Source organism: Podarcis melisellensis, assembly GCF_964234715.1.
Source record: "Podarcis melisellensis genome assembly, chromosome: 8".
NCBI classification, from domain to species: domain Eukaryota; kingdom Metazoa; phylum Chordata; class Lepidosauria; order Squamata; family Lacertidae; genus Podarcis; species Podarcis melisellensis.
Window position 1 is genome coordinate 80,165,655 of NC_138540.1, and position 24,536 is coordinate 80,190,190.

The window sequence follows — 24,536 nt, forward strand, 5'->3', positions numbered from 1 at the left end:
CTGTGAGTTCTGGCTGAAGATGGAGACATGCTTAGTGACATCTGGCAGTCTTGCCTGCATTCTTCCAAGGGATCTTAACCTGTGTCCTGTGTCAGGAGCAGAGCATATTGTAGGTGGCAGGACCGTTATATTATTTCAAGCACATACAATGAAGTCTGGAGAAGTCTTGGCTATTTGATTGGCCAGGCATGTGAAATTTTGATGCTGTCGGTATCTACCCATGGGTGCCTTGGCTGGCACTGGAGAAGTTGCTATGTCTGTAAAATGGGAATTATAATACTTAACCTTGCAGGGTTATGAACTCAGGAAGATGAAAGAGCTAAAGGGGTAGGGTCCAAATATATGCATGCAGGAGATGGACCCCCCACACAGGTAGTGTTTTACTTGCTGTTTTTGCTGACAATGGGAGAAGCCTCTTTTTAAAAAGTGAACAGTGGCTTGATATTTCACTGGTGAGAGCTGCTGCAGTGCTGGCATTTCCCCTCTTCCTGAACATACCTGCCCCTTCTTCGCTTGCTGGCCAGAAACTGTAAGGAATATAAGTGCCAAATACATCATCATACAGAAAAGATACTGCTATGTTTGATTCTGTGACATGGGATTTTATTCATACGTTTTCACTATTGCCTGCTGCTAATAGTTCAAGTTAGAGGAGCAGGGATCAAGAACAGATCTTTGTACAATCAGGCCAAATGTCTACATTTTCTACAAAGTGGCAAGGAAAATGGATTTGGCCTCTGTTTTCTTCTAATCCAGGGCTGGAGGGACTAGGTGAAACATACCTATGAATGTGATTCTGGTGTGCATGTTGTCTTTTCTTCTTAACAAGGCCCACTGAATCCACAATACTGTACTTTGAAATAAGTGACAGTCTCCCATTACTTATTTTTCAGGGTGGGTTGAAATTGGCTTTATTGTTTTGTTGAACATTTTTTTAATGTGTAAAGCATCAAACTGTATAATTTCTGATCATGTTAAAAGGCACAGGTTACTGCAGTGGAATTTCTGTGGAAAAATTCAGGATGACACCTTTCCCCAAAAGTCATAAAGGATCACTCTAAAAAAAACCAAGCTGATCTCATTGCCCATGTGTGGGATAAAGCAAAGGCCTGGCCCCCTATTGATGAAGGCTTACCCCAAATATTTTCTCTTCCATGTCTTACGTGAGAAAACTCCTCTGTATATTTACTAGTTTCCCACTACAGCAATCTTTTTGCAAATATCACATCCACTTTCCTACCTCCCCCTTTTTAGGAACTGGGGAATGAGGGTAAAATGCTTTGCAGGTATCTCCCTATCCCCTAAAAGAAGATAGAGTGGAAGACAGCCAAAGAATGATGCCCCCCCATTCATTGACGATATCCCAGCGAGAGTTCCGCAGCAACAAAGAAATCCCATCTTCCATTCTTTTTGTTCCTTTTATTTCCTCTTTTAATTTTATGTTACTTTCTGTAGGAGGAGAACTATTTCTGATTAAATCTCAATCTCTCTTTCTCTCTCTTTAAATTATCACCTCCTCCAAACCTCTTTCTAGATTTCCCCACTATTGCCTCCAAATTAGCAAATTGCATTTTAAAAAGATAAAATGAACCAACCAAATCTTAATAAGGTTTGGAATGAAAAACTGGAAAAGAGTGTTCATTCCAGATTTCTTGGTAATTTTTCAGACAGTCCATTAATTGCTCTATTAGATCACTTATTGAATTTTTCTTCCAAATCTTTATTTCCTTTGTATTGAGCTTGTAAGCCACGACATCATAGTCCTTTAGATCCTTCCATTTCTTTGAAAGCAGGCCCAGATTGTAGTGAGGATGCTAGATTGTACAGGAGGAAAGGCTGAAATTGCACATCTTTTTATGATAAACATTTAAATGGTAAACAAATATGATATGGTAGGGGTAGAAAGAGATTTCATGTTTCCCAGTTTCTAATTCTAAATGAAGACAGGAAGTATCTTAATACATGCAAAAGACATATCTAACTCTAGAACTGCAAAGTAACATCTTGTACATTGCAGGATAGCAATAATGTTTTCTAAATAATATTTAATAGAGAGTGGCTTCTCTCTCTCTCTCTCTCTCTCTCTCTCTCTCTCTCTCTCTCTCTCTCTCTTATTTCAGTTAACCTTTTGTACACATAATCTGCATGGTTGAAGTGACCAAAGAGTGTGTATGCATGTTTAGTGATGATTCTTATCCATCTAAGTTGTTGGTGGTACTTGCTCTGGATTAATCAGTTCACAGAAAAAGGATATACAAGTTTAACCAATCCAGCAAGAAGTATCCATACATAATGCAGGTTCATCTTCTGGATCAGGATCTGTTTACGCTGCAAAATTGCTACACGAGCAGATCTTTTGTTTGGATGCCAGCACCCAGCTATACATACAGTTCCAGATATTGGATTGGGAACCATGCACGCAGTGCCCAGCGCTTCATTGCTGATTGGATAAGCATTAGTACAGTGTGGTGTGGATAGGATATTCCTTCCCATCCATCTTGTGTGATGCAGATGGAAACGTAGAATGCCCACCCCTTACTTGGACTCTGCACGTAGCTATTACCTGCATGCTAATTAATTGTGTGCCATTATATTTGAAGTTTGAATGCACAAATAACAATGTAAAAGCTGGATTATTTAAGAAAAAGCAAACAGGTGTATGCACACATCTATATGATCTGTCTGCAGAGAGAAATTAAGGCCAACATCCAAAAAAACACGGCACAACTGGTTCCTCTTACCCAAGGAAGTTTGGCATGCTAGAAAGAAGTCATTTTTGAAACTAAATAGTTTGTAATATGACACGGAGGAGAAAATTTTGCTGTTTCAAGAAATAAATACTGTAGTCCAGAATCCAAGCAGGGACCCACCCACAAGCCATTGAGCTCAACTCTTCGGATGCTGGCTTATAGGGATAAAACCTTCCTCTGTTTACTCATTATCCCATACACTTTTCTGTTCCACGTCTCCTTGTTTAAACCTCTTACTCCATGCATCAGTTCTGTTGTAGAAAGGTGGAAACAATGGAAACAATAAATAAACAAAACAATAAATACTTTTGCCAGCAATTAAATTTGAGATTAGCGATGTATTTAGGATGAATATTTTTTTATTTCCTCCCCACCCAGTTCCCATTGGTTTAGAGTAGTTACAATATAAAAATAAATCACATTGAAACAATCCTTCTAATGCTCAGTAGAGTAGATACTGGTGCAGAAAGGGTGGAGACTGGAAATGGCATATCCATGCTGCACATTTTAAAAGAGCAGTGTGTTTCTTTTAGTTTGTTTGGGATGAAATAGAAGAGGGGACAATACCTCATTGGACCAGCAGTTATAAGGGCATTTTCGCAGGTGCTGCTAAGAACTCCCTTTCATCTACAAAGCAATACTTTTAAGCGTTGTTAAATGCAGATTAGAATGTGGAAAAGAGTAATTTTCAAGGTAGCCTGTTCAGGATTTACATTTGGTGGGCAATTCCAATGCAGACTGAAGCAGCTCTCCTGGAAACGAACCAAGTCTTCCTGTTAGGTGACTGCCTTGTTTCTTTGGATGGGTGGATTTGTGATTAACTCAGCTCCTCTTTCCTACGGTGGTTTATTATTAGCATCTACAGACCTTCCTTTTCCCTTTGAAGGCTGAAATGGGGTGCACATGTACCCTCTTCCCAGCTTCACTCCAGAAAGACAATTCCTTCAGGTGAGATCAAACACTGACCAAAAACAGCCATCATCCCCAGTTTGGCTTTTGTTATTATTTTGGAAAATGTCTACTATAATAGCCTTGGTTGGTTCGTTTGTGTGTGTATGTGTACATTCCATCTTCTGTGACCTAGAGACAGGGAGAAAAGGAGAGAGAGAGAGAGAGAGAGAGAGAGAGAGAGAGAGAGAAAGAACATATTAACACCCCCACTTTAAGGCTAGCGGCAGTTAATTTCTGACCTCAGCACTGTGGTACTGAATCAAATAATTGCACTCTTTCTATCCCACCAACTCTTATTTTTTCCTCTTCTTTCTCTCTCTCCCCCTCTCTCTCCTTCCCTCTCTGCCCCATGCATATTCATCTATTTGCCCCTCCATCAATCTGATATCTATCTATATTACACCATATATACCCCTCTCCTCTCTCCTTCTGCCTCTCCCTAATATATTTCCATCCCATTCTCTGTCCATCCCTTTCTCCGTCTCTCTCTCTCTCCCCCCTCCCTTTCATATATTGTCTGTCTGTCTATCTTCCACTCCGCGCTCTCTCCCCACACATTTCTATCTTTGCATCCATCCTCTATCTACTTTCTCTCTCTCCATGTTTCCAGGGCTGTTGGAATAAAAAAAAAAGGGGGGGGGAATCAAATGATACATGAAAAGAGAGTTCAATGGGACACAGATAATGGTATCTGCTGTTGATCTCCTTTTGGACCACTTGTTTGAAATGCAGTTGAACAGGACTTTCAAGATCATAATAGAGTAATAAGGGATATGTGCATGGAGGTGGGGAGAAGAATCCAACTGCACCCAGAGAGTAAATGGGGGAAAAGAAATATCCTGCAATATTGGGGCAGGACTCAAGTTTTGGGGTTTGGTTGGCTCTAGCTGCGACTCACAGCTCATCCACACAACAGTTTCTCCAAGGGCTGATTTGATGCAGAAGCACCAAACTGGAAGTATGGCGGATGGGGTTCAGTGAGGGTTAGTAGTAGCAGGAGAAAGAGGTACCAACTAGCCTGTAGCATCCCTCCACTCCAGAGGGTTGAAGCCACTTCAGAAAAGCGGTCCTCTAGTTAGACAGGTCTGGCAGGGCTTTCCCCCCAGCGTTGTTGCAAAATCCTACCAAACCCTTTTGGAGAGTGGCAGCAGGGTGGGTGCAGGAGAAATCTGTGTGTCGATGACAGGCGACGAAGCCTTTAGCGATCCATGTTGGTGAACTCCCTTTTGAAACTATTGTCCGTCTCAAATCTTGCCACCCTGCTAGTTCCCAGGAAGCAGCTCTGGCTGGGGTTGAGACCCCAACTGCGGCTTACACAGACGTGACACTGTTGGGGGAGTGGGAGAGAAGGCAGTTGGGGAAAAATAAGGAAACCAACATCATCTAGAGAAGCAACATCCGAATGCATGTGCATTTAAAAAAAAATGTGCCAAGTCCTTCAATGGGTGATAAGGCCTGGGTGGGGAGAGAAGGACGGTGTGATCCTGCGCCAGGGACCAAAGGGATCACAGAAGAGGTCGCTTTCTTACACACGTCCCTCCCCAAAGCCTTATAAAGAGAGACTAGGGGTTGAACAGACAGGTGCCTCTGCTTTACCCATTGAAGGAAAGTACTGTAGAAGAAAGTGTGTCTCCTGGAGAGAAGTCAAAGAGTTATTACAGAAACTCTCTTGGCCTCATTATATATCCCATGGGCTATTTTTGGGGGGTGGGGAAGGTCACCCCTTTATTATTACAGTGCCTAGTAGTAATTATCTGTGTAAATCTCTCTTCTTCTAATAATAAACCTGGAAGGGGCTGTGAGCGCTGAGTGCCTGGTTTGGGGCCACACACACACACACACACACACACACATTAATTTAAGTAAGGGGATGGAGGAGCCTTATGAAGCTGATTAAGGGGTTTATTTTTAGCCCTGGAAAAAGAGGGATAGTGGAAGTGTCAGGTGTAGGGTGTGTGTTAATTTTTTTTTTTTTGAGAAAGAAGGCAAGCGAAGGAAGATTATTTGCTTGATGGGGGGTGTCAATAATTCATCCATACTCTCTTTCCCCTCCCCCCCTTTCAACACCCACACTAAGCTTGTACCTAAGGAATAATTGCTTTTGTCTGGGTGGACTGTATTTGTGCAAAGAGTGAAGAAGGAAGGGGGGGGGAGATGTTGGTAGCGGAGCCCCCCGCGGGGGGGATTGCGAGGGACGGCAAGTCGCTGGCTCGGATGTCATTTGTCAAAGCGGGGTGGTTGGAAGGAGAGAGGGGAGGTAGAAGCAAAGGGGGGGGGGAGATAACGGGGAAGACAATAAAGTGGGAATCGTAGGCTGTGTGTGTGTGTGTGTGTGTGTGATGGAAAAGGGGGGCGAGGTGAAGTGGGGGGGAGAGAAAGATTCGGACGCAGCTAAGGGGCCCCCGTTGATCTAGTGAAAAGGGGCAACACACACACACACAGGCACTGTCGGGGGGGGGCACGCAGTGTTTTACACACACACACACACACACACACTTGCACGCACTCGCACCCCCTTTCCCTTTTCTGCAAAAGCCTTAAAACGATGCACACTGTCCGGCTGTAGTGCCCAAACCTCACACGTCCTTGCAGCACGGACAAACACACACGCACTTGCCCGTGCACACACCCATGCACGCACGTGTGTAAGTGCAGAAAGCGGAGCAGTGTGTGTCGAGGGGGGGGAGAGAGAGAGAGAAGAGAAGAGAGAGATTTCCACTCCCCCCCCCCACCCTGGGTTGATTGTCATCCTCGGTCGATCGTCACCTGTCCAGCGTGTGTGTGTATGTGCCCCCCCCACTTCGCCCGCCCGCCACCCCTTTCTCTCCACTCACCCACCCACCCTTTTATATATATATTTATATTTTTTTCCCTCCGTGGGGTTATGCGGAGTGTCACTCACAGGTCCCCGACATGTTCATCCCACTGCCGGTCCCCTTGGTCTTCCAAAGATCCGCCGGCCCGGAGAACGGATGGCGCCTCAAGTCGCCGCTCGCCCTGCGCTCTGCAAACGGTAAGAAGAAGGGGGTGTAGGGGGCGGAAGAGAAAGAAAGCAGCCGGCAAGTCAGCAAGGAACATCATGGGGGAAAGGAAGGGAAAGGGGGAAAGAAAAAGACGAGAGAGAGAGAATGAGAGACATGCCGCCAACTCTTGCAGGCGAGAAGAGAGAGAGAGAGAAAGAGGGGGAAAGGAGGGGAGAAAAAGGGGAAAGAGGGAGAGGAAGAAAGCGGAGATGGGCGAGCGGGGTTTTTATTCATGCGGTATTGATCCGGAGTGTCACTGCTCCGTATCGAACCTCCGGCGCCGGCATCCTGCGGTCGATAGACGGAGGGGGTGGGGGTCGGTGGGGGTGGGTGGTAAGCAGGGAAAAGAAGCCAAAGGCAGCCGCCGAAACCAACAGCACGCAGACGCCGGTGGAAGAAGACTGGGCAAAAAAGAGAAAAAAGAAAGGGGGAGAAAAGAAAAGAAAAGAAAAGAGAGATCCCCCCCCACACTTTCACTTTTGCTGGCTGGGGGGGGGGGCACCGGTGAAGCATTTGCTCCCGCCCAATCATCAAGTTATTTTTATTATATTGCTATTATTTCCCTATGAGGTTCTTCCTCTGTTTGGTATATGGGAAACACCAAGTAAGGTTTAGGGCTAGGCAGGTGGTGGGCTGGTGGGGGAGGATTTTTCTAGCCCAGAGAGAATTAGGGGGTGGGGGTGGGCAGAAAGCACCTGTGAGATCCAGTCTGGGAAGGTGCCCCCAAATAACCCCACCTGCCTCTTCTCCAGTGTCAGCCAGTTCTGTCAAATTGTTCGCAGCCTCCCATAAGTACCCCTTTTCATCAATTGTCCCCCAAGAATATCCTGTTCGAGTTTCAGGTGCAACCCAGGTAAATGGTTACTCTAGTGCAATAATGCCAAACACCCCACCAATATTTTCAGGTTTTAAGCTTCAGATCCTCCCTCCAAATCTTCCCCACATCTAGTCAAATGCTTCTAACAATAATCTCCTGTTGAAGTTTGACTAGTTCCCCCCACCCCATGTCTGCTTATGCCCACCCTCTTCCACCCACCAATTCTGCGAGTTAAATTCTGGAATTGTGAATAGTTCAGATTCTCTGTCTTCCTTGGGATGGGGGTGCTTCAGATGGGAAATGAAACAGGACCGTTGCCTTGTGTTTAAGGGGAATTTATGTCCCCCCTACACCCCACAGCATTTGGGGTCTGCTTTGTGGCTCACACCTCCCCTCTTCCGATTTTAGACATTTCCTCTGTATTCTAGTTACTGTTTGTTGTCAGCGTAAGATGTATAGTTCCTCTGCCCCCCCCATGTCAAGCTATTTCATTCTGCTATGCGCCCCCCCCCATTCTACACACCTCACTATTAGGTCTGGGCGCATATTAAAAATAGACTTTTGGATTGCACCTCTCGACCATTAGACTATGGACGGTGAACTCAAAAGATAAGTGGGGATGTGTTCCTTTGAAGTGGTGGGCCTTCAGAACAGGGGAGAGGGGGGTGCATGGGGGTCTAGTACTTAGAGAAGGGAGGTAGGGGAGGGCTGTCTCCAGAGCTGGGGCTCCCGAGGTCTATGAAGGGCTTTTCTAGGTGACCTTGGGGGGAAATTCTCTTCTGCCTCCTAAAATTATGAGGCAGTGGATTATATGGAATGTGCTGGGTAAGAATCTGTGTAAGAACTGGGACGGCAGTGATATTTTTGGGGTGGGATGTGGATGCTTATTAATGAACAAATTAGCAAATTACCGCTGACTGGTAGATCTCCTTCTTCCCCTTCCCCTCCCGCTCCTCACCTCATGGAAGAGAACCCAGGCGTCCTGATGACTGATTTCCCCTACTCTAAGCAACTATACTCTGGGAGAGCTTCCTTTCCTTGGTAGACCTGACAGCTGGAGATTTAGGAGTATCAGGGATAGGGAAGGGTCAGGGCATGAAGAGAAATGTGGGCATTGGTGCATCAGTGGGTAGGGAGAGAAGCAACCCCTGAGAAAGGGTAAAGGCAAGAACGGGGCGACCCAAAGGGAGGGGGGAACGACAGGAGGCAGTTTTATAATCTGTTCCTGACACGTTCTATGGCTGGCGGGTGGGTGGGTGGTGGGGGTTCAGAGAAGTGGCTTTGCAGAGCTGGCCCTGCATGCACACCCCTCCCCCCCTGCTCTGCTGCAGCCAGCGCGGTGTGGAAATTGTATTGGTGTCAAGCCCAGTCCGTGCTAATGAACCCGGAGATCTGGGAAGCGAAGCTTGTTCAGAGGCAGAAATCGATTTTCCAGCCTGTAGTAACTGCCCCCACCTCCACCCTCTCATGCTCCTTCCTTCCCTCTCTTTCTCTCTCTCTCTCTCTCTGGTCAGAGAAGTCAGTGTGTTTGGTGTGTGTCCATCCTTCCATCCTTGGCGCCTTCCACATCTAGGTCTGGGTGTGGGGTGTCATGGGATGGCACAAAGCCAGCCAAAGTTCTTTTCGTGGTGGGTGTGGAACCTGGATAGCTGTGCACGAGGGGGAAATGCGCATTGTGGACCTTGTCTTGGCATGTTACATTTGTGTTGTGCACTGGCAAAATAATCATAAAATAAAACTCCATGGGGCAGCCATCAAGGTTTTAGGTACTAAGATAAATTCGGGGGAACTTAACATTATTGGAAATCAGTTTTCCTTTTCTCTCCTGGGCCTGATAATATATACTTGGTCAGCTGAGTGGGAGGCAGAGGCCCAGATGGTTGGACAAGCATCTCTTTGCTGTAGGATAGTTACACCATGCCCTCCTGCAATGTGTGAATGTGTTTTTTTGCAGGAGTGTTTGCCACTGGTATCTCTACACAAGGTTGTGCCTCTTTGGTGTCTTGTGGTCTGTTTACAGTGACACGTACATCCAGTTCATGTTTTTGCCTGTGATTTAGGCTGTGATCTAGGCTGCTTTTGCATTTTTAGAATTACCGTGCTCCATAAGTCAAATAAAAAAACCCCATGGTAGATAGAACATGCATTTCAAATAGAGATGTCTCTATTCAAAAAAATAATACATTTTGAAAAAGGTTTTTTATAAAGGTTTAGGAACATGCCTTTTTAGTGTGTTGCTTCTAGTTTTTAATGTTGTCTTTGGAAACTTTAAAGATCCATGTAGGTAATACCTTCATTTCACCAGTTTTGGTGATAGCACAAGGTTGCAAGCTTTTGAGCTAGTCAGAGCTGTTCTTCAGACAGTAGGCACCAGTCTTTGTAATATTAAGTGCCAGAAAGATGAGAAAGAATTTGGCAGTGATGAAGGTTGCTATGGTTTTATTTAAACTCCACCGATGTATTGGGTGATATCCAGTGTTTGTCATACACAGAGTAGACCTGGTGAAATCAGTGGACTTGAGTATATTAGAAGAGTCTTTCTGGATCAGACCAAAGACCCAAATAAACCATTATCCTTTTCACACGGTAGCCAGCCAGCCAGATGACTATGGGAAGCCCGCAAGCCCAACAGCACTTTTTCCAAATATTCTCCCCAGCAACTGGTATTCAGAGGCATACCACTTCGGATTCTGGATGTAGTACACAGCCACCATGACTAGTAGCCATTGATAGCCTTATTCTCCATGAATGCATCTAAACTTTTTTTAAAGCCATGCAAGTTGGCTGTTACAGTAGGAAACTCCATCTTTGAACCATGTGAATCAATGTGGATAAATATTTCCTTTTGTCTGTCCTGAATGCCAAGTCCAATCATTTCAATCATTTCTGCTTTGACTATGACTTGGATATCACCCAGCGCAGGATGGCAGAATTCGGAAAGGCACTGTAACTCAATAGGCAAGCCACCCCCAAGCTGACCCTGAGCCTCCACACTGTATTTCGGATTCCGTTTCAGACTCGAGCATCCATTCCTATTGATGGCTTTTGGGATTTGATTCAAACCCATGGAGAACTTCGGCTTTGAATCTTTCATTTGGCTAAACTTTGATTTGGGCTACATTGCTTTGGTAGCTGGGAGCTCGTTTAGTTTGCTTTGTGGGCTGATTAAAATCAAAGCAGGCACCTGTCAAAAAATCTGAGCACAAGTTATATACTGAATTCCCATATACCCAGTTGACACTGGCAAGTAATACATTTGCTAATAGCAAACTAGGCCCTCAATGAGTGTGGATTTCAAGGACAAAGTTTCTGAAAGGAAGGAAAAATTCCATGAATGTGCATTATTTTGGACTGAAATTTATTATTTTATAATATAGCACACCATAAAGTGCTATGCAATCTCTACTTTACTGCCTAAGTACTTTAGAGGTTGCTCTTATTTCCATTTCATATATTGAGAACCTAAACACCAAAGCGGATGGACAATAGCTTGTTTAGGATGTGCTGGTAGCAGTCGATGCATGTAGCCATTTTCATTGTAAGGAGTGCATTGTGAAACCACCAAACATTTGACTTTTTTTGACGTGGTGAGAGGCCTTTTATGAATGCTCTGATATGTATCCGTTCAAACCAGATATATAGCTATTTGTTTGACCAGAAGCTGGTCAGCTGAGTAGACCAGGCATAGGCAAACTCCGGCCCTCCAGATGTTTGGGACTACAGTTTCCATCATCCCTGACCACTGGTCCTGTTAGCTAGGGATGATGGGAATTGTAGTCCCAAACATCTGGAGGGCCGGAGTTTGCCTATGCCTGGAGTAGACCATTCACATCACAGGAGTTTCATGGCATCTTCCTCATGGTGATATTTACATGCCATTTTGCCCAAGAAGTCTGTGGTTGAGGTGAGTGCAAAACTCAGGTCTGCCATACCCCCAGTTTGGTTCTCGTTGACATTGTATGTTTGCAAGTGCTTTATTTTTAACCATGCACAACTGATGGTAATAGCTCATGGTACATGCCTTTATGATGTGTGTATGAATGACTGCCGCCAAATAACTGGGTTAAAAGAGAAAGGAGAGGCAAACAGATGGAGGAGACACTAACGTCCGTACTCAGGAGGTGCAACTGCTTAAACTTGTCAAAAAAAGGCATGGCTGTATACAATACCTAAATCTCCTACTTCCTCCGCGTGGGCAGATCTTTCCCTCTAGGCTCGGTAGCTGTGCTTAGAAGCCCTTGCAAATGGTCCTCTCTTAGAAGTGGGATATTTGGTGAGATGGGACAGTCAAACTGATGTGGTATGGTGGGGATTCTGCGTGGGGTTATGTATGCAGGCAAGTGATGGCTATGGCACTGGGCTTGATAGTGTCTTCGCTCTCCTATGGTATCCGAGGCTGAATCGCCATGTCATTTCCAACACCTCTCGATCCAGTTGTGCTCAGATCCTGGGCGGAGCGGCTTCTTCTTATGGGACGGGCAGACAGGGATGTGCCCCTTGCTGGGTTGTGCCCTAGCTGATCCCAGACAATATGGACTCATAAGGAGCCTGGGCAAGGGGGATGGGAGATGATTAGTGCATGTGGGGGTATTTCTATACAGTGGCTGCAGGAGGGCCGGCTTGTCTTTGCAAAGCTCCGGTCCTCTTCCCCCCTCCCCCCCGCCTCCCTTTGCTGCCTCCTCCCCTCCTTTCTCCTCTCCTCGCCTCTGCTTTTTCCCTTAAATAATAATCATAAAAAGGTCAGCGGCAGGAGAGCTGCACACCCTGATTGGCCGAGCTCTGGGCCCTTTGTTCCAGCCGAGCCTCCGGGCACAGCCACGCGCCAGGGTCAGCAGGATTGGGGGGGGGAGGAGGACAGGCCTCCCAAGGGACTGGCCATTGGTGATGGGAGGGGGGGTCAGTGCTGAGGCTCATGTGTGTGTGTCTCTGTGTATGAAGGGGGGGGAAGAGATGAGGGCAGGGTGAAAAACCTTCTCTTGCAGAGACAGCTTTTCCACCCTCCCCGACCCCTTAGCCTCTGCCTACCTCTTTTCCTCTCTTCCTCTTGCTGTCTCTGTCCACCTTCCTCCATCCATATCTCTTTTTGTCTTTTCCTCCTGGGGAAGATCTCTGCGTGAGGTGGGTGCACCTTGACGTCGCCCACACATATATGTGTCGACCTGGTGTCACTAAAATTTGTGCCGGCTTTAGGATGTAGGCCAGTGTTGCAGAGGGTGCACCTGTTTCCCCCACTTCTACAATCCCCATGCACACCTTACACAGTTTTCACAACCTGCTGGTAAGATCCTGCCCTCCTGGCCTGTGTAAAGTGCCCTACTCATCTCTAACAACTCCACACTATGTTTCCCATTTCATCTGCCTTCCTTATTGTACAAGCTTTTCCACTCTCCTTGTCCCCAGATCTTTCCCTTGTTCTTTTTTGCCTGAATGTGCAACCCTGCCAGCTGCATCAGTTTTTCATCTCTTGAGTTCTTTCCTCTTCATTCCAAATATTTTGGCTTTCATGCTTTTCTCTCCCCTTACCCTGGAGTTGTTTCGGCTTGTTCCCCCTCACTCCCGTGCTGCTACAAATAAAGGTTTCTGGAGACCCTTATATTTAAGGGGCGACACCTATTTCAGAACAGATGCAGCACCACAGAAAACACCCACACCTAGCCCCAAAGTGTGCCAGGTTGTTGACATTTTGCGTGGAAGCTGCCAAGTTGACCGAGCAAGCGAGAGACGACAATGCAGTGGCTGCAAGTTGCTTCAGGGTGATGGCTCACCCAGGAAATCACCAGGAGCAGATATTTGCCTGCACCAATACTTTCTCCTACTTTGAATCTTCACCACTACCTTGTGCTTGCTGACAGCACACCTTTCCCAGAGTCAGGAACCCTCTCTGATCTCCACATCTGCTTGCATTTCCCATCCTGCTACCTCTTCCAGTTTTTTCAGTCCTCCTTTCTGTTCAGCCTGATGGGTCTCCTTCACCAGTTCTTGCAATTTTCACATGCCGAAACTCTCCCTGTAGCCCCCTTTTTCTGTTCTTTTTTTCTCTTCAGCCCTGTCACAGGCTGGACACAGGGGATGTTAATTCTGATAGCTAAGGTAAAATGGCTGCTGTACTGATGTGAACAACAGTGGGCATGAGAGCTGTCACTAGGCAGGTGTGTGTACTAGTGGCAGTGAGAGCAGCATATGGATAAGCACATTGAGCAGCTACTGAGTTAGCCAGCTTGAGACTGATACCCATACCCTGGTTTTGGACAAACTCATGGTTTGTTTGTTTTTCAACCAGCGTATTCTGCAACATGTTGTTGATGCAATAACAGTGCATTAGTGGTGGATTTACAAAGGACCATCCACACATTGTTCCTCTTTATTGAGTGTTCTGTGATACTTCCTCAATGCTGCTGCATTGTTACTACCTGGAGGGGCTATATTGCACAAAGGTGGGACAACCTCCACCCCAAATCCTAGAAAATTTGTGCTATAAAAAGTTACAGGATTTCAGCGGTATATTACAGCAGGACATGCACTGATTGGAAACGAAGCAGTAAGGCCATCACAAAACTCTTGCAGGTGCAAACAGTATTGAAATCATGTGTAACTGCCCTGATACCATCATGTGCCCGAATGGTGTCCTGAGGCGCCTTTTGTCTCTTAGGTTCACTCCCCTCCCTGAAATGTATTATAGGGGATAAAAATAGTGGCTCGTCTTATAAGTGTGTTTTGAGAAACAGTCACAAAACTGTACCCAGATGCAGTGCTTTCATTTCCTCCATAGCAGTGAATGGCTGCTCGTTTATTCTATCCTATAGAACTTGATGCACATGTGTCTTAATGGTGGGATTTATGTAGATGCATATTGCTGGAATCATTCACAAATTGCTAACATGTGAGATGAGTTTTGTGGACTCCATGAAGCTCATAGCAGGCTGTGGGGGTGACTTGATTCACACAGTGAGTCCTCTGTGCATACATCCAATAGATTTTCTAAAACAAGAAAGGACCTAACTATGCTCCAGACTAGAGCAAAGGTGAGCAGAAATTAGTTCAGGATCTTCTGGTAGATCTTTTGGTGATTTGCAGTATATTAGCAAGAGTTTCTGACTCCCAGTTGTTTTAAGAATAGCAATAACTAAAAAGCTTCCCATTGCCTTATCCTAATTACGTTGCTGAAACAAAAAACGAGAGGTGGGTGGGTGTGACGAGCAGTGGGTTTTCATGTGAGTGGACTTATCAAATTTGTTCAGGTACTGACTGCAAATTCTTGGACTGAGCATATGCTCAGAGACACCCTGCTCCTCAGTTCTTACTGTATGTCTGCCTACCTGAGCTTCAGTTTTACGCCAGGATCTAGTTGGTGAACTTCAGGTAAAAAGCAAGCAAGCAAGTCTGAGGTCTGCCTACTCCAGCTCTGGAGGAAATGGAAGGAATATGTGACTGCATGACCACAGATTGCACGGGATTCTGTGAGTACAGAAACACATAGAATCCTTTGTATAGATTCTTGCAGAACACGTGTGGCATGTGTGGGATATCTCCTTGAGCATTGTGGAAGGGTGGCTGTGCACTGTAGGCTGAGCCTCTTGGGTTGAGTATGTGCACGAATGGCTATTGGACAGCCGGTTGCCGATGCCACTTGCTGCTGGAAAACCATATTGAATGTACAAGGTGCTCTGGTGGAACAGTTGCAGAACAACTGTTGGATTATTGCATGGCTACATGTGCTGGTCTTTATGGTAGAGTTGGTCATGTGTGTGAATCATTGTGGGGTGACTGTGCATTCAGGTTTTTGGAAATACACGGTTTTTACTTAATGTGCCTCCAGATTACCTTATTGATGTGGCTAGCGAGTGTTTGCATTCTCACAGTGTTGGAACCTTTTTTTTTGTTCCAAACCATCCTCCACAAACTTATCCAATCCTGTTATGTCAGAGTGAAGTCCTTTGTGTATGAACAGCAGAACATTTTAGCAGCCTTGAGATGATGAAGTTCAAAATATGCTGTGCCTGAGAGTGCCAGCATATGCAGAAACATGTAGGCTTTAATTGAAGTGGGCAACTGAAGGAATAGTTATTGCACAGATGGAACCAGCCAGAACAGAAGAAGGCAGATGGATTTTCTCGGAAATGGGTGGTTTGCAATTCAAAGGGAGAAATTTGCAACACAATTCCTGCTGTGGGTTTGCACATCACCACCGAGAGTAGGAACAAGTATGGACTGCTTAGTAAAATAGAATTCCCGCAGCAAATAGTTAAAGGGTTTTCTGTTTTGATTTCAAGTCAGGGACAGTTTGGTCCAGTAGATAACATTGTGATTGTTTATTTACTAGGAAGTCATTATGACAGGTGGCATGTGTGTTTGTGTGGAGAGAGGACTTGCATATTGCAAGGACTCATGGGGGGATAGTAGTGCTTCTCTTTGTAATGTGTACACACCATGGGTTCCCTGTTGTTGAAGGCCAGGCCACTCAGAAGCAAGGGGATAGGGCTTTTTTGCCCTCAACACAGAACTGTCCCCAGGTACAGCACTTTATTATCCCCTATGGGAGTGAATGGCAGCTGTTCATGTGTGCTGGAAAAAGCAAGGAGTTGAATCAAGGCATAATAACTGGGATAGGGGCTAATTCTGCTCTTGGGAGGGAGCCAAGCTTGCCTCCATAGGCATACCTCCATCCTGGGTTAGTTAGATCACTTTTGTTTTTGGCTCCTTCCACCATTGGCTCTGGCTCCACCCACCACCAGCATGTGGGCCCCGACAGATTACCCCTGAAGGAATGTGGCCCTTGACAGAATAAAAGGTTGATTTCCCCTTCTTTTGATCATCAACTGGCTTTTATATCTGCATGCTTCTCTTCCTCCAGGGGACACATGGTGGAGGGAAGGTGTGCATGGTCCCTCTTTTGCGCATCTTTTGTCTCCACTCTCACATCATGCGCAAATGCCTTTTTTGCTTGAGCCTCTGTGCACTGTGAGCCATAGCAGCTTGTCTCATGAGTGGCGCTGTGAACGTGGAATAGATGAAGATTGGCTTTACTCGTTAAAAGTCACGCATAAACTATGAGTGAATATAATTTCTATAATATCAAGTTGTCCTATATCGCAGCGTTGTGACCAAATGGGAATGGAGCACTTTGGGGAATTCAGGTAGTAAGGCACGTAGTAGTAGTGTAAATGGTGCACTTAGTCTAATGGGTTGCTCTGCAGGTGGGCAAAAAGGAACAGCTTTTATGTTCCAGAACCCCTGTTCTTCTTCATATACACTTTCCGCCCAATCCTATGCAGAGCCAAATCCCACTTAGCAGAGGGGAACTGTACTCTCAAATAAGCATGCGTAGGGTTGCTGCCTTTGGGTGGATGTCCATGTTACGAAGCAGACACAGCATTCTCATGTTTGCCTGGCAAGGCAAAGGGGGAAAGGATGTTTGCAGGAGAAAATCCACGCGTGGGGGCTGCTCAGCACTTCTTGCGCCTGTTGATTCTCTTCTGCAGAGATCTCCTGCTGCTTCCATCCTTTTCCATCCCTTCATCCCTTCCCAGTTGGCCTCTGGGAGCCTGGAGGGAAAATTGACTCATTTGCAGAAGGGGAAATCAACAAGTAGAGGAAAAAACAACAAAGTAAAGTAGACGCACCCCCTTCTTTACCCACTGATTCTCCCTATAAGTGTGTTCCCTGCATTTGTATTACTTCAGCAAATTTAGTTTTGGTACTGTGTGTTTTGCCTTCAGGTGAAACCACACCTATGTTGGTACTATTATTCTGACATATCCCAACCCTGTTGTAACCACTTACAGGGACATGTAAAGGAGGGAAGTTAGGGAAGAAAGCTGCAGTGGAAGATGTTAAGACTTTGTACCTTGCCCATTAGATGGAAAAAGCAAGGATTTATTGCATCAGTTGTTTAAAACATTTATATCTTGGCCCTTTCCATTACTATCAGAACCTCAATGCAGCTTCCCAAAATCAAAACACTCTGCCAATATAATCTGATAAAAGCCACAACTAAAATAGAGAGCATCGTCATTTGTCAAAAAGTCCAGGCAAAGAAAATTGTTTTTAATTCCTGTTGAAAGGGCAGAAGAAAGGACGGTAAATAAATGTTTCTGAGGGAGGCATTCCACAGTCTGGAAGCCATCACAGAGAAGGCCCCGCTCCAGATCACCACTTGCCTGCCTGGAGCAGGGCTTTCAAAGACTATCTTATGGGCAGAAAACAGGGATGTGTGTGTAGATAGTGGGAAACTGGGAGGCAAATGCTCAAAATGTGGCTAGATATTTGCTTGAAGGCTAGAAAGTTCTGCAGACGGTTTGTGAGGTTGACAGGTTTTATGGCCAAATCATTGAAGCAAAGGGTCTCATTCGCAGACGCAACTTCTTTGCCCCTCATGGCAACGGTTCTGTTTTTCCTGAAGTGTGGTTACTACTGATGCCTAATGACTAGCTGTGTAGGTGTGAAACAAGATTGCTGCAGTGATGAGCAAGATCAAGGGTGGGGGATGGGAGGGAGGGAGGAAGGGGAAAGTTCCACAGCAAAAATGGTGCATATAAATATCTACAGGACCCTTGCAAGCCTGGTTTCCCCACCTGCCAATGCTTTGGACTACAACTCCTGATCCATACTATCTAGAGGGCACCAGGTTGTTGAAGGCTGTTCTGTAGTATCAAATATTAGAATACCTTTGTTTGAAATTTGTTCGCTTTACGAATCTGGTTTAATTTCAGCAACGTCCAAGTAGAATGTACCTAGTATTGCAGGCTAATGCTAGGTTGGGGAACCTGTGGCCCTGCTCTTTAAGCATGGTTGATGGCCAGGGACTATGAAAGCCCAACTGGTATTGTGAGGGACTCAAGTTCCCAACTCCATGGTGCAACAATTCAGCTGGTTCTTCTGGAGGTAGTTAATTTTTTACTCATGGCGGGCGAATTATCATAGGCGTGGCTGTAACTCACTCTACAGGTCAAGGAAAGGGGAGTGCAGAAATAGTGAGAGTGCTGTGATGGAGATACAATTGGCTTTGTTAGTTCCAGGTCTAAAGCCTTCTCAGCCATGAACCACACTGGGTGACCTTGGGCTCATTATCGGCTCTGTTGGCACGTCACAATAAGCAAAGCAATGACTTACCATGAAAAACCAAGTATGCTCATGCACAGGAAGAAAACACTGTCCTCTTCACTACTCACCTGTTTCTGCTGCTGCCACACTGCTAGGTGCTAAGCCATGGTTTGGCACAGCATTACACCAGAGCCTGGGCTCATGGTTTGCTTCCTCTAAACAAACTCTGAGCAGTAAGCCAAAAACAAACTTTGGTTGCAGCTCATGGTTTCTTTTGCAAACCACCCTGTGCTCCTTGGAGGATGGACAGGAAACCAATGTAATATATAGAAAGGATAGAACATGGGTAGGCAAACTAAGGCCCGGGGGGCGGATCTGGCCCAATCACCTTCTCAATCTGGCCCATGGACAGTCCAGGAATCGGCATGTTTTTACATGAGTAGAATGTGTCCTTTTATTTAAAATGCATCTCTGGGTTATTTGTGGGGCCTGCCTGGCGTTTTTACATGAGTAGAATGTGTGCTTTTATTTAAAATGCATCTCTGGGTTATTTATGGGGCATAGGAATTCGCCCCCCCCAAAAAAAATATAGTCCGGCCCCCCACAAGGTCTGAGGGACAGTGGACCGGCCTCCTGCTGAAAAAGTTTGCTGATCCCTGGGATAGAACATTGGCAGAGTGTCACTGGAAAGTTCAGGCTGAAAAGGTCTTAGTGAAGAAAGGGTAAACTTAAGCCACAGCTCTTTGGATGTAAGGCCTGGAAGTTTGAAATGCTAGATTTGAACATTTTTGTGTCTAAAAAACATGTTCAGTGGTTTATTTTTTGAATAGGGGAATATATTTTGAATTAAGGCGTGGAAGCTGAAGGTCAACCACACTGGCTCTCTCTTGTAGCATTGAGTCATGCAAGAGTGTATGTGGGCATCAGCTACGGAAGGTGTGTGTAGGGCTATGCCCTCCAGCTCTACTCTCACCAGAGTCTTCATGCATTTTTCTGAATATGCTTAGAATCGTTCTTGTGAGGAATGTGATTTGGGAACCCTGCATGCAGAGCATTCCTGATTGCCAGAAGGTTTCTTCGTGTATTTAGCCAAACATGCAACTAATCCCATGGTGGGTGGGTGGGTATGTAGTACGTGGGGTGGGGATAGAGACAGGGAAGACTAGCCCAGTTGCTTTTACAGTTGCCTGCTGCCAATGAACCTGGTGCAAATGAACCTGGTGCTGGTCTGCCAAAGCCACCACCCTTGCAGTACTGATGGCAGGGCTAGTGCCCAGGACCTCCATAGTTTATTCCCACAGTGTCCTTTGAACAGGCTGAAGAGGGCTACTGACTCACTCTTTTGTGTTGGCAAAGGGAGCCAGATAGAAAGCTTCAGGGGGTCAGATTAAGTTCCTGGCCCACCAGTTGTCTACCCCTAGTTTAGAACTTTGGAATCTGACACTTTGGGAAGTTTTGCGGATAAGAATCTTGGAGCTGGAGCGTTTTCATGCTGGTATGTTGGGAGTGGTGGGTGGGAGGGCCACTGCAAAGAACTGTGGAGTTTTGAAATGCTCCCTTACAGACATTAATGGCAAATCATTGGCTTATCTGCTGTAATTTGGGAACGGTTTATGACTCAGAAACAACGAAGAAATACTAAAAACAAAACAAAAAACCAACAAGCTGTTAAAATCTCTGTTTTTTAGTAGCTCAGATCTAGGTTTTTGCTTCTGTAGGCAGGAGATATAAGGGGTGATGTGGATCATTAAGAGGCTCTGACGCTGAGCTGCCACCACACAGGTGGCTTTGCTTGGTCGAAACTAGGGGCTGGGGTCTAGGCAAACCCCCGCACCCCAAAATCAACCCTGCCTGTGCCTGTTCTGGACTACAGCATGTTATTTAAACACACACACCATACTCAGTTATTGTGTGAAGCTTTAATCCTCTTTACATTACACAATGAGGTTAGATCATGTGGGTTCCTAGCTGCTGTATTAAGAGGGGGACAAAATAAAGGACCCAGGTATGAAATGGAAAGAACGAAAGAACGAAAGAAAGAGCAGATAAGCGATTGATCAAGCTGAGGTTTAGAGAGTGATCACATTTACGCACGCTCTTTCCTGCTCTCTCTCTCTCTCCCCTCATCATCATTTAATGAGGTCGGAAGTGGAGCTGCTTAATGAAGTTTAACAGGGTTTTAATTACTGGCAACTCAGAGCCTGCTCTAGTAGGACAGGGCCTGGCCGCCAGCAGGAGTGATGGGGGGTGCTGCTTCCTTGCCAGCCTCAGAAAAAAGGCTGGATCTTGGGCAGCCGGCAGCAGAGGGGGGGGGGGAGGTGGAAGCACTGGGGGAGCCCCAACTTTGCTTCCTGCTTCCCCCTCCCATTAAGCAGCAGTGACTCTATGGCTGGGAGGCTATTGCTGCGGCTCTGCTTTCCCCGAAAGCTCTGCTTTCATACCCCCTTTTTCTCCCCACATATTGTCAGTTGGGGGTCAGTTTCTGTCAGGACCAAGCACCTGGTGTTCAGCAGTTGCCTTGGAAAAATCCAGAGAATGGGAACTAGCAAGGTTTAGGGAGGTGGGCTTTTCTCGCAGCCCAAAGTCAAAGGGAAACTGCTGGTTCATTGGGATGTGAAGTGGATCTGAGCAAGGTTGCCACCTTTTCTTCTGGTTTCTACTCCTGTGCATTTCATGGCAACCTGATACATTGAAATATAGCAGGTGAAGCTTCATCTGGTATAGAGATGAGTGTTAGGTAGAGCTGCAGGTGTTGTGTGCCAGCCGGCTTTTACTGGCATGGGATCAGACCCAGGAAAAGGGGCGAGGAGGAGATGGCAACCGTAATCCCAGAGAGTTGTGTGCCCTCCCCCCTAGTCAAGGACAGAAAGTTTTTTTCCTGCTGCATCTGTTCTTCACATATATAAGGTCTGAGTTGTATCCAGGTTCTGTCTGACATGAGTTGGAGTTCACTTTATATGGTTTTCTGTGTGGAGGGTTGTTCTCCTAGTGGTTAGAGCAGGTGTGGTGTTTCCTCCCTTCCACTCCAAGACAGAGACATTGGAAATCTCCCTGTTCTGGCACGGGGTGGGGTGGGGGGAGAGATAGGACTACCCCCTTTGTTTTAGGAGGGGGCTTTGCCTTGACCCCCCCGACCCTACTCTCGACCCCCTGAGGGCGCAGCGTCCCCACCTCGCAGCATGGCTCCTAGCGGCCGACGCGGGCCTGACGGACAGGTCTGGCAATCGGGCAAATTGTGTGGAGGAGGTGGAGCATGAGGCCCAGTCGCCGAAAGCCAGCAAGGGCCAGCGCCTTGCAGGTCCTTGTCTTGGCACAGAGAAACCTCACTATCACATGTACACAGGGAATTTGGTGCACATGCTCCACTGGCAGAAGCACTTATGCGTTGGCTGGCAAGGCCACCCATCCTCCAGGTCTCGGTGTCCTTTGCAAAACAGGGCACAGATGCATTTCAGTCCAAGGGTGTGTCTCCTCTTGAGTGCATTGTGTGATGAGTGCCTACAGCTGAGACTGGTCATGGGGAGAATTTGGGGAACGGGCACAGGCTTCAGGGGAGGACAACCCTATTAAGTGGCTGTCTTAGGTGGTAGATGTGGGAAGTCACCAAAGGTGGCAGAGTGACAGGGAAATCTTCTGGCAAGCTATCTCATCTAGGTCCAACTGAAATAAAATGTGAGTAGTCCTCTTACACAGCTCCTGTTCCTTTAAATGAGGCTGTGCTGGAGAACGCAGCAATGGGTTGCGGGCCCCATGCTAATCCATGGGTGTCCCATGGGTCTCATTGGCCCACTGACTTCAGTATTGTCTACACTGACTGGCAGTGGCTCTCCAGGGTTTCAAGCAGGGGGCAATCTCAGCCCTATCTGGAGACACCAGAGATTGAGGCTGGGACCTTCTGTAGGCCAAGTAGATGCCACTGAGCTACAGCTTGGATTTTCAGATTTAGACTTCTTCTATAATGGTGGGGGGAGTTCTTAAGCTGGTAATGCTTCACTTACTTTTATATATGGCAAGCAGACCCTGCTGCATCTGTAGGTACTCCTGTGCACTTCGGCCTCTGATGGCCCTACTGGACCCGCCTCGGTTTCCCATGGTTCCTGTGTCTCCATCTTTCCTTTTTTGCTGTGTTTCGTCCTGGGCTGAAAAGAAGGAAGTGGCTGGTGGCTGTGATACGATTTGCAAAGTACTTTGCAGCCTTTGTGATCTGCACATCAACAACCCTGCAAGATGGGTTGCCACTCTTCCCATTTTACAGCTGGGAAACGAAACTGAGAGAAGAGGTGCTTGCTTGAGATCATGTTGTTGTGAGCCTGTTTTAGGGGTAACACCTGAACCTACAATAGGCAACAGAGAGGTAGCCACCTTTTCTCCAAACGACACGTTCTGCCTGCTGGCTCCAGTGTTGTGAACAGCCTGCCATTGCGATTGCAGAATTCTTTTGGGGAGAGGTTTGAGGCCCAGGGTGGGTGGGCAAAAGCAGAAGGTGGGCAGATGACATTAATATTAATTCTGCTGCAGTATGTCCTGGGTGCTGGACAACAGGGAAGGGCAGGCCTTAGACTTACAGTATGGGATCTACTTTACTAGCAGCCGCAAACCCACCTTTTGCAACCAGGTGCAGAAGATGTAGAATTAAAGAACATGGTGCCTCTGAACAACGGCTGAGCTAATGGATTTGTTTTGAGTTCCAGAACTGAGCTGAACTCACAGTTCTTCCACACAAAAATCTGTTCCTGGTGACCCCAAGCTTTGTTCATTTCAGCAGTGCAACTGTGGGAAGGGGGGCTCATTTTGTTGTTGCTCTTGTTAAATAACGGAGCCAGAAACACTTGCTGATCTACTGCGAAAAGCCTGTCAGTAGATCCCAATTTATCTTCTGCTCACTCTTGCTGCACAGTACAGAGCTTTCAACCTACTGTAGAGTAAACCAGTGTGGTGTAGTGGATTTGGATGTGGGAAACCCAAGTTCAAATGCCTACTTGGCCACAAAACACATTGGAAGGGGGCAAGATTCTATGGGCTTGTCCATACTACACAAGAGTGGAATGTTCATTTGCACCTACCTGTCTCCTTATTAATGTTTTGGCGGGTGTCCAACATTATGTCCTCCCCACCCTATTGTTGTGCTGGACCTTCCCCCACCCCTTTAAATTCAGGGTTTTTTGTTCTTGGGTATTTTACACTTTCTAAGGATTGAAAAAGAACACCCAGCATTTAAAAGGGAAAGGTGTGAGAAACACTGGCATGGGGAGAATGTCATGTGACTGCGCCCTTGCATTAATGGGGAGACAGTCACAAATTCACATTTCATTGCGGTGTGGACAAGCCCTCTCTCTGAGCTTAAGCTTCCTCACAAGGTTGTTGGTGAGGATGGGAATGCTGTGTGTACCAATACAGTCTGTGCACACCCTCCCATTTACTCTTCATCCAGTACCCGCCCCCCCCCCCCGCCCCGGCTGGTTTGGGAAGTGGTATATGCACAATGTTAGCCACAATCCATATTTATCCTGCCAATTCTCATGAAAGCCTGCATTTTGATGCGTTTCCTCCCAATCCGGCTTTGATCCGAATTGAGACAACGAGCAGCCTTTCAAGCATGTAATGTGTACACACAGCCACACTTGTTGGGAAGGGCAGGAGGTGAGTTTGAGGGCTGGCTGATGTCTTGTGAGGACGGGGTATAGGGAAGACTCAAGTGGAAAGGCATGGACTTAGGACTTTGCTTTGAAGACAAAGGGAGGCACAAGGTGGAATGTGGAGGGAAGAGGAAAGAAAGGAAGGAAGGAAGGAAGGAAGGAAGGAAGGAAGGAAGGAAGGAAGGAAGGAAGGAAGAAGGAAGTGGGTTTATATAGAGAGAGGTGGTGTGTAGTTGAAGGCAGAGGAATACATGTAGCACTAGGCATTAGGGGAATGGGAGATGGAGAAGGAGATAAAGGTGCCCAAGATCAGATACGT

General features: G+C 46.4%; 1 protein-coding gene across 8 annotated transcripts in view; it reads left to right on the top strand.

The window, feature by feature from the left end:
- Window positions 1-24,536, top strand: part of POU2F2 (POU class 2 homeobox 2) — a 105,110-nt gene that overhangs the window by 30,573 nt on the left and 50,001 nt on the right. For 3 of the 8 annotated variants that reach the window (XM_081922065.1, XM_081922064.1, XM_081922072.1), the window contains exon 3: window positions 6,606-6,714. The exons of the other annotated variants lie outside the window; for them this stretch is intronic. In XM_081922065.1, the coding sequence (XP_081778191.1) occupies window positions 6,615-6,714 (100 nt within the window). In that variant the 5' untranslated portion in view covers window positions 6,606-6,614. The remainder of the gene's footprint in view (window positions 1-6,605; window positions 6,715-24,536) is intronic. 8 annotated transcript variants of the gene reach the window in all.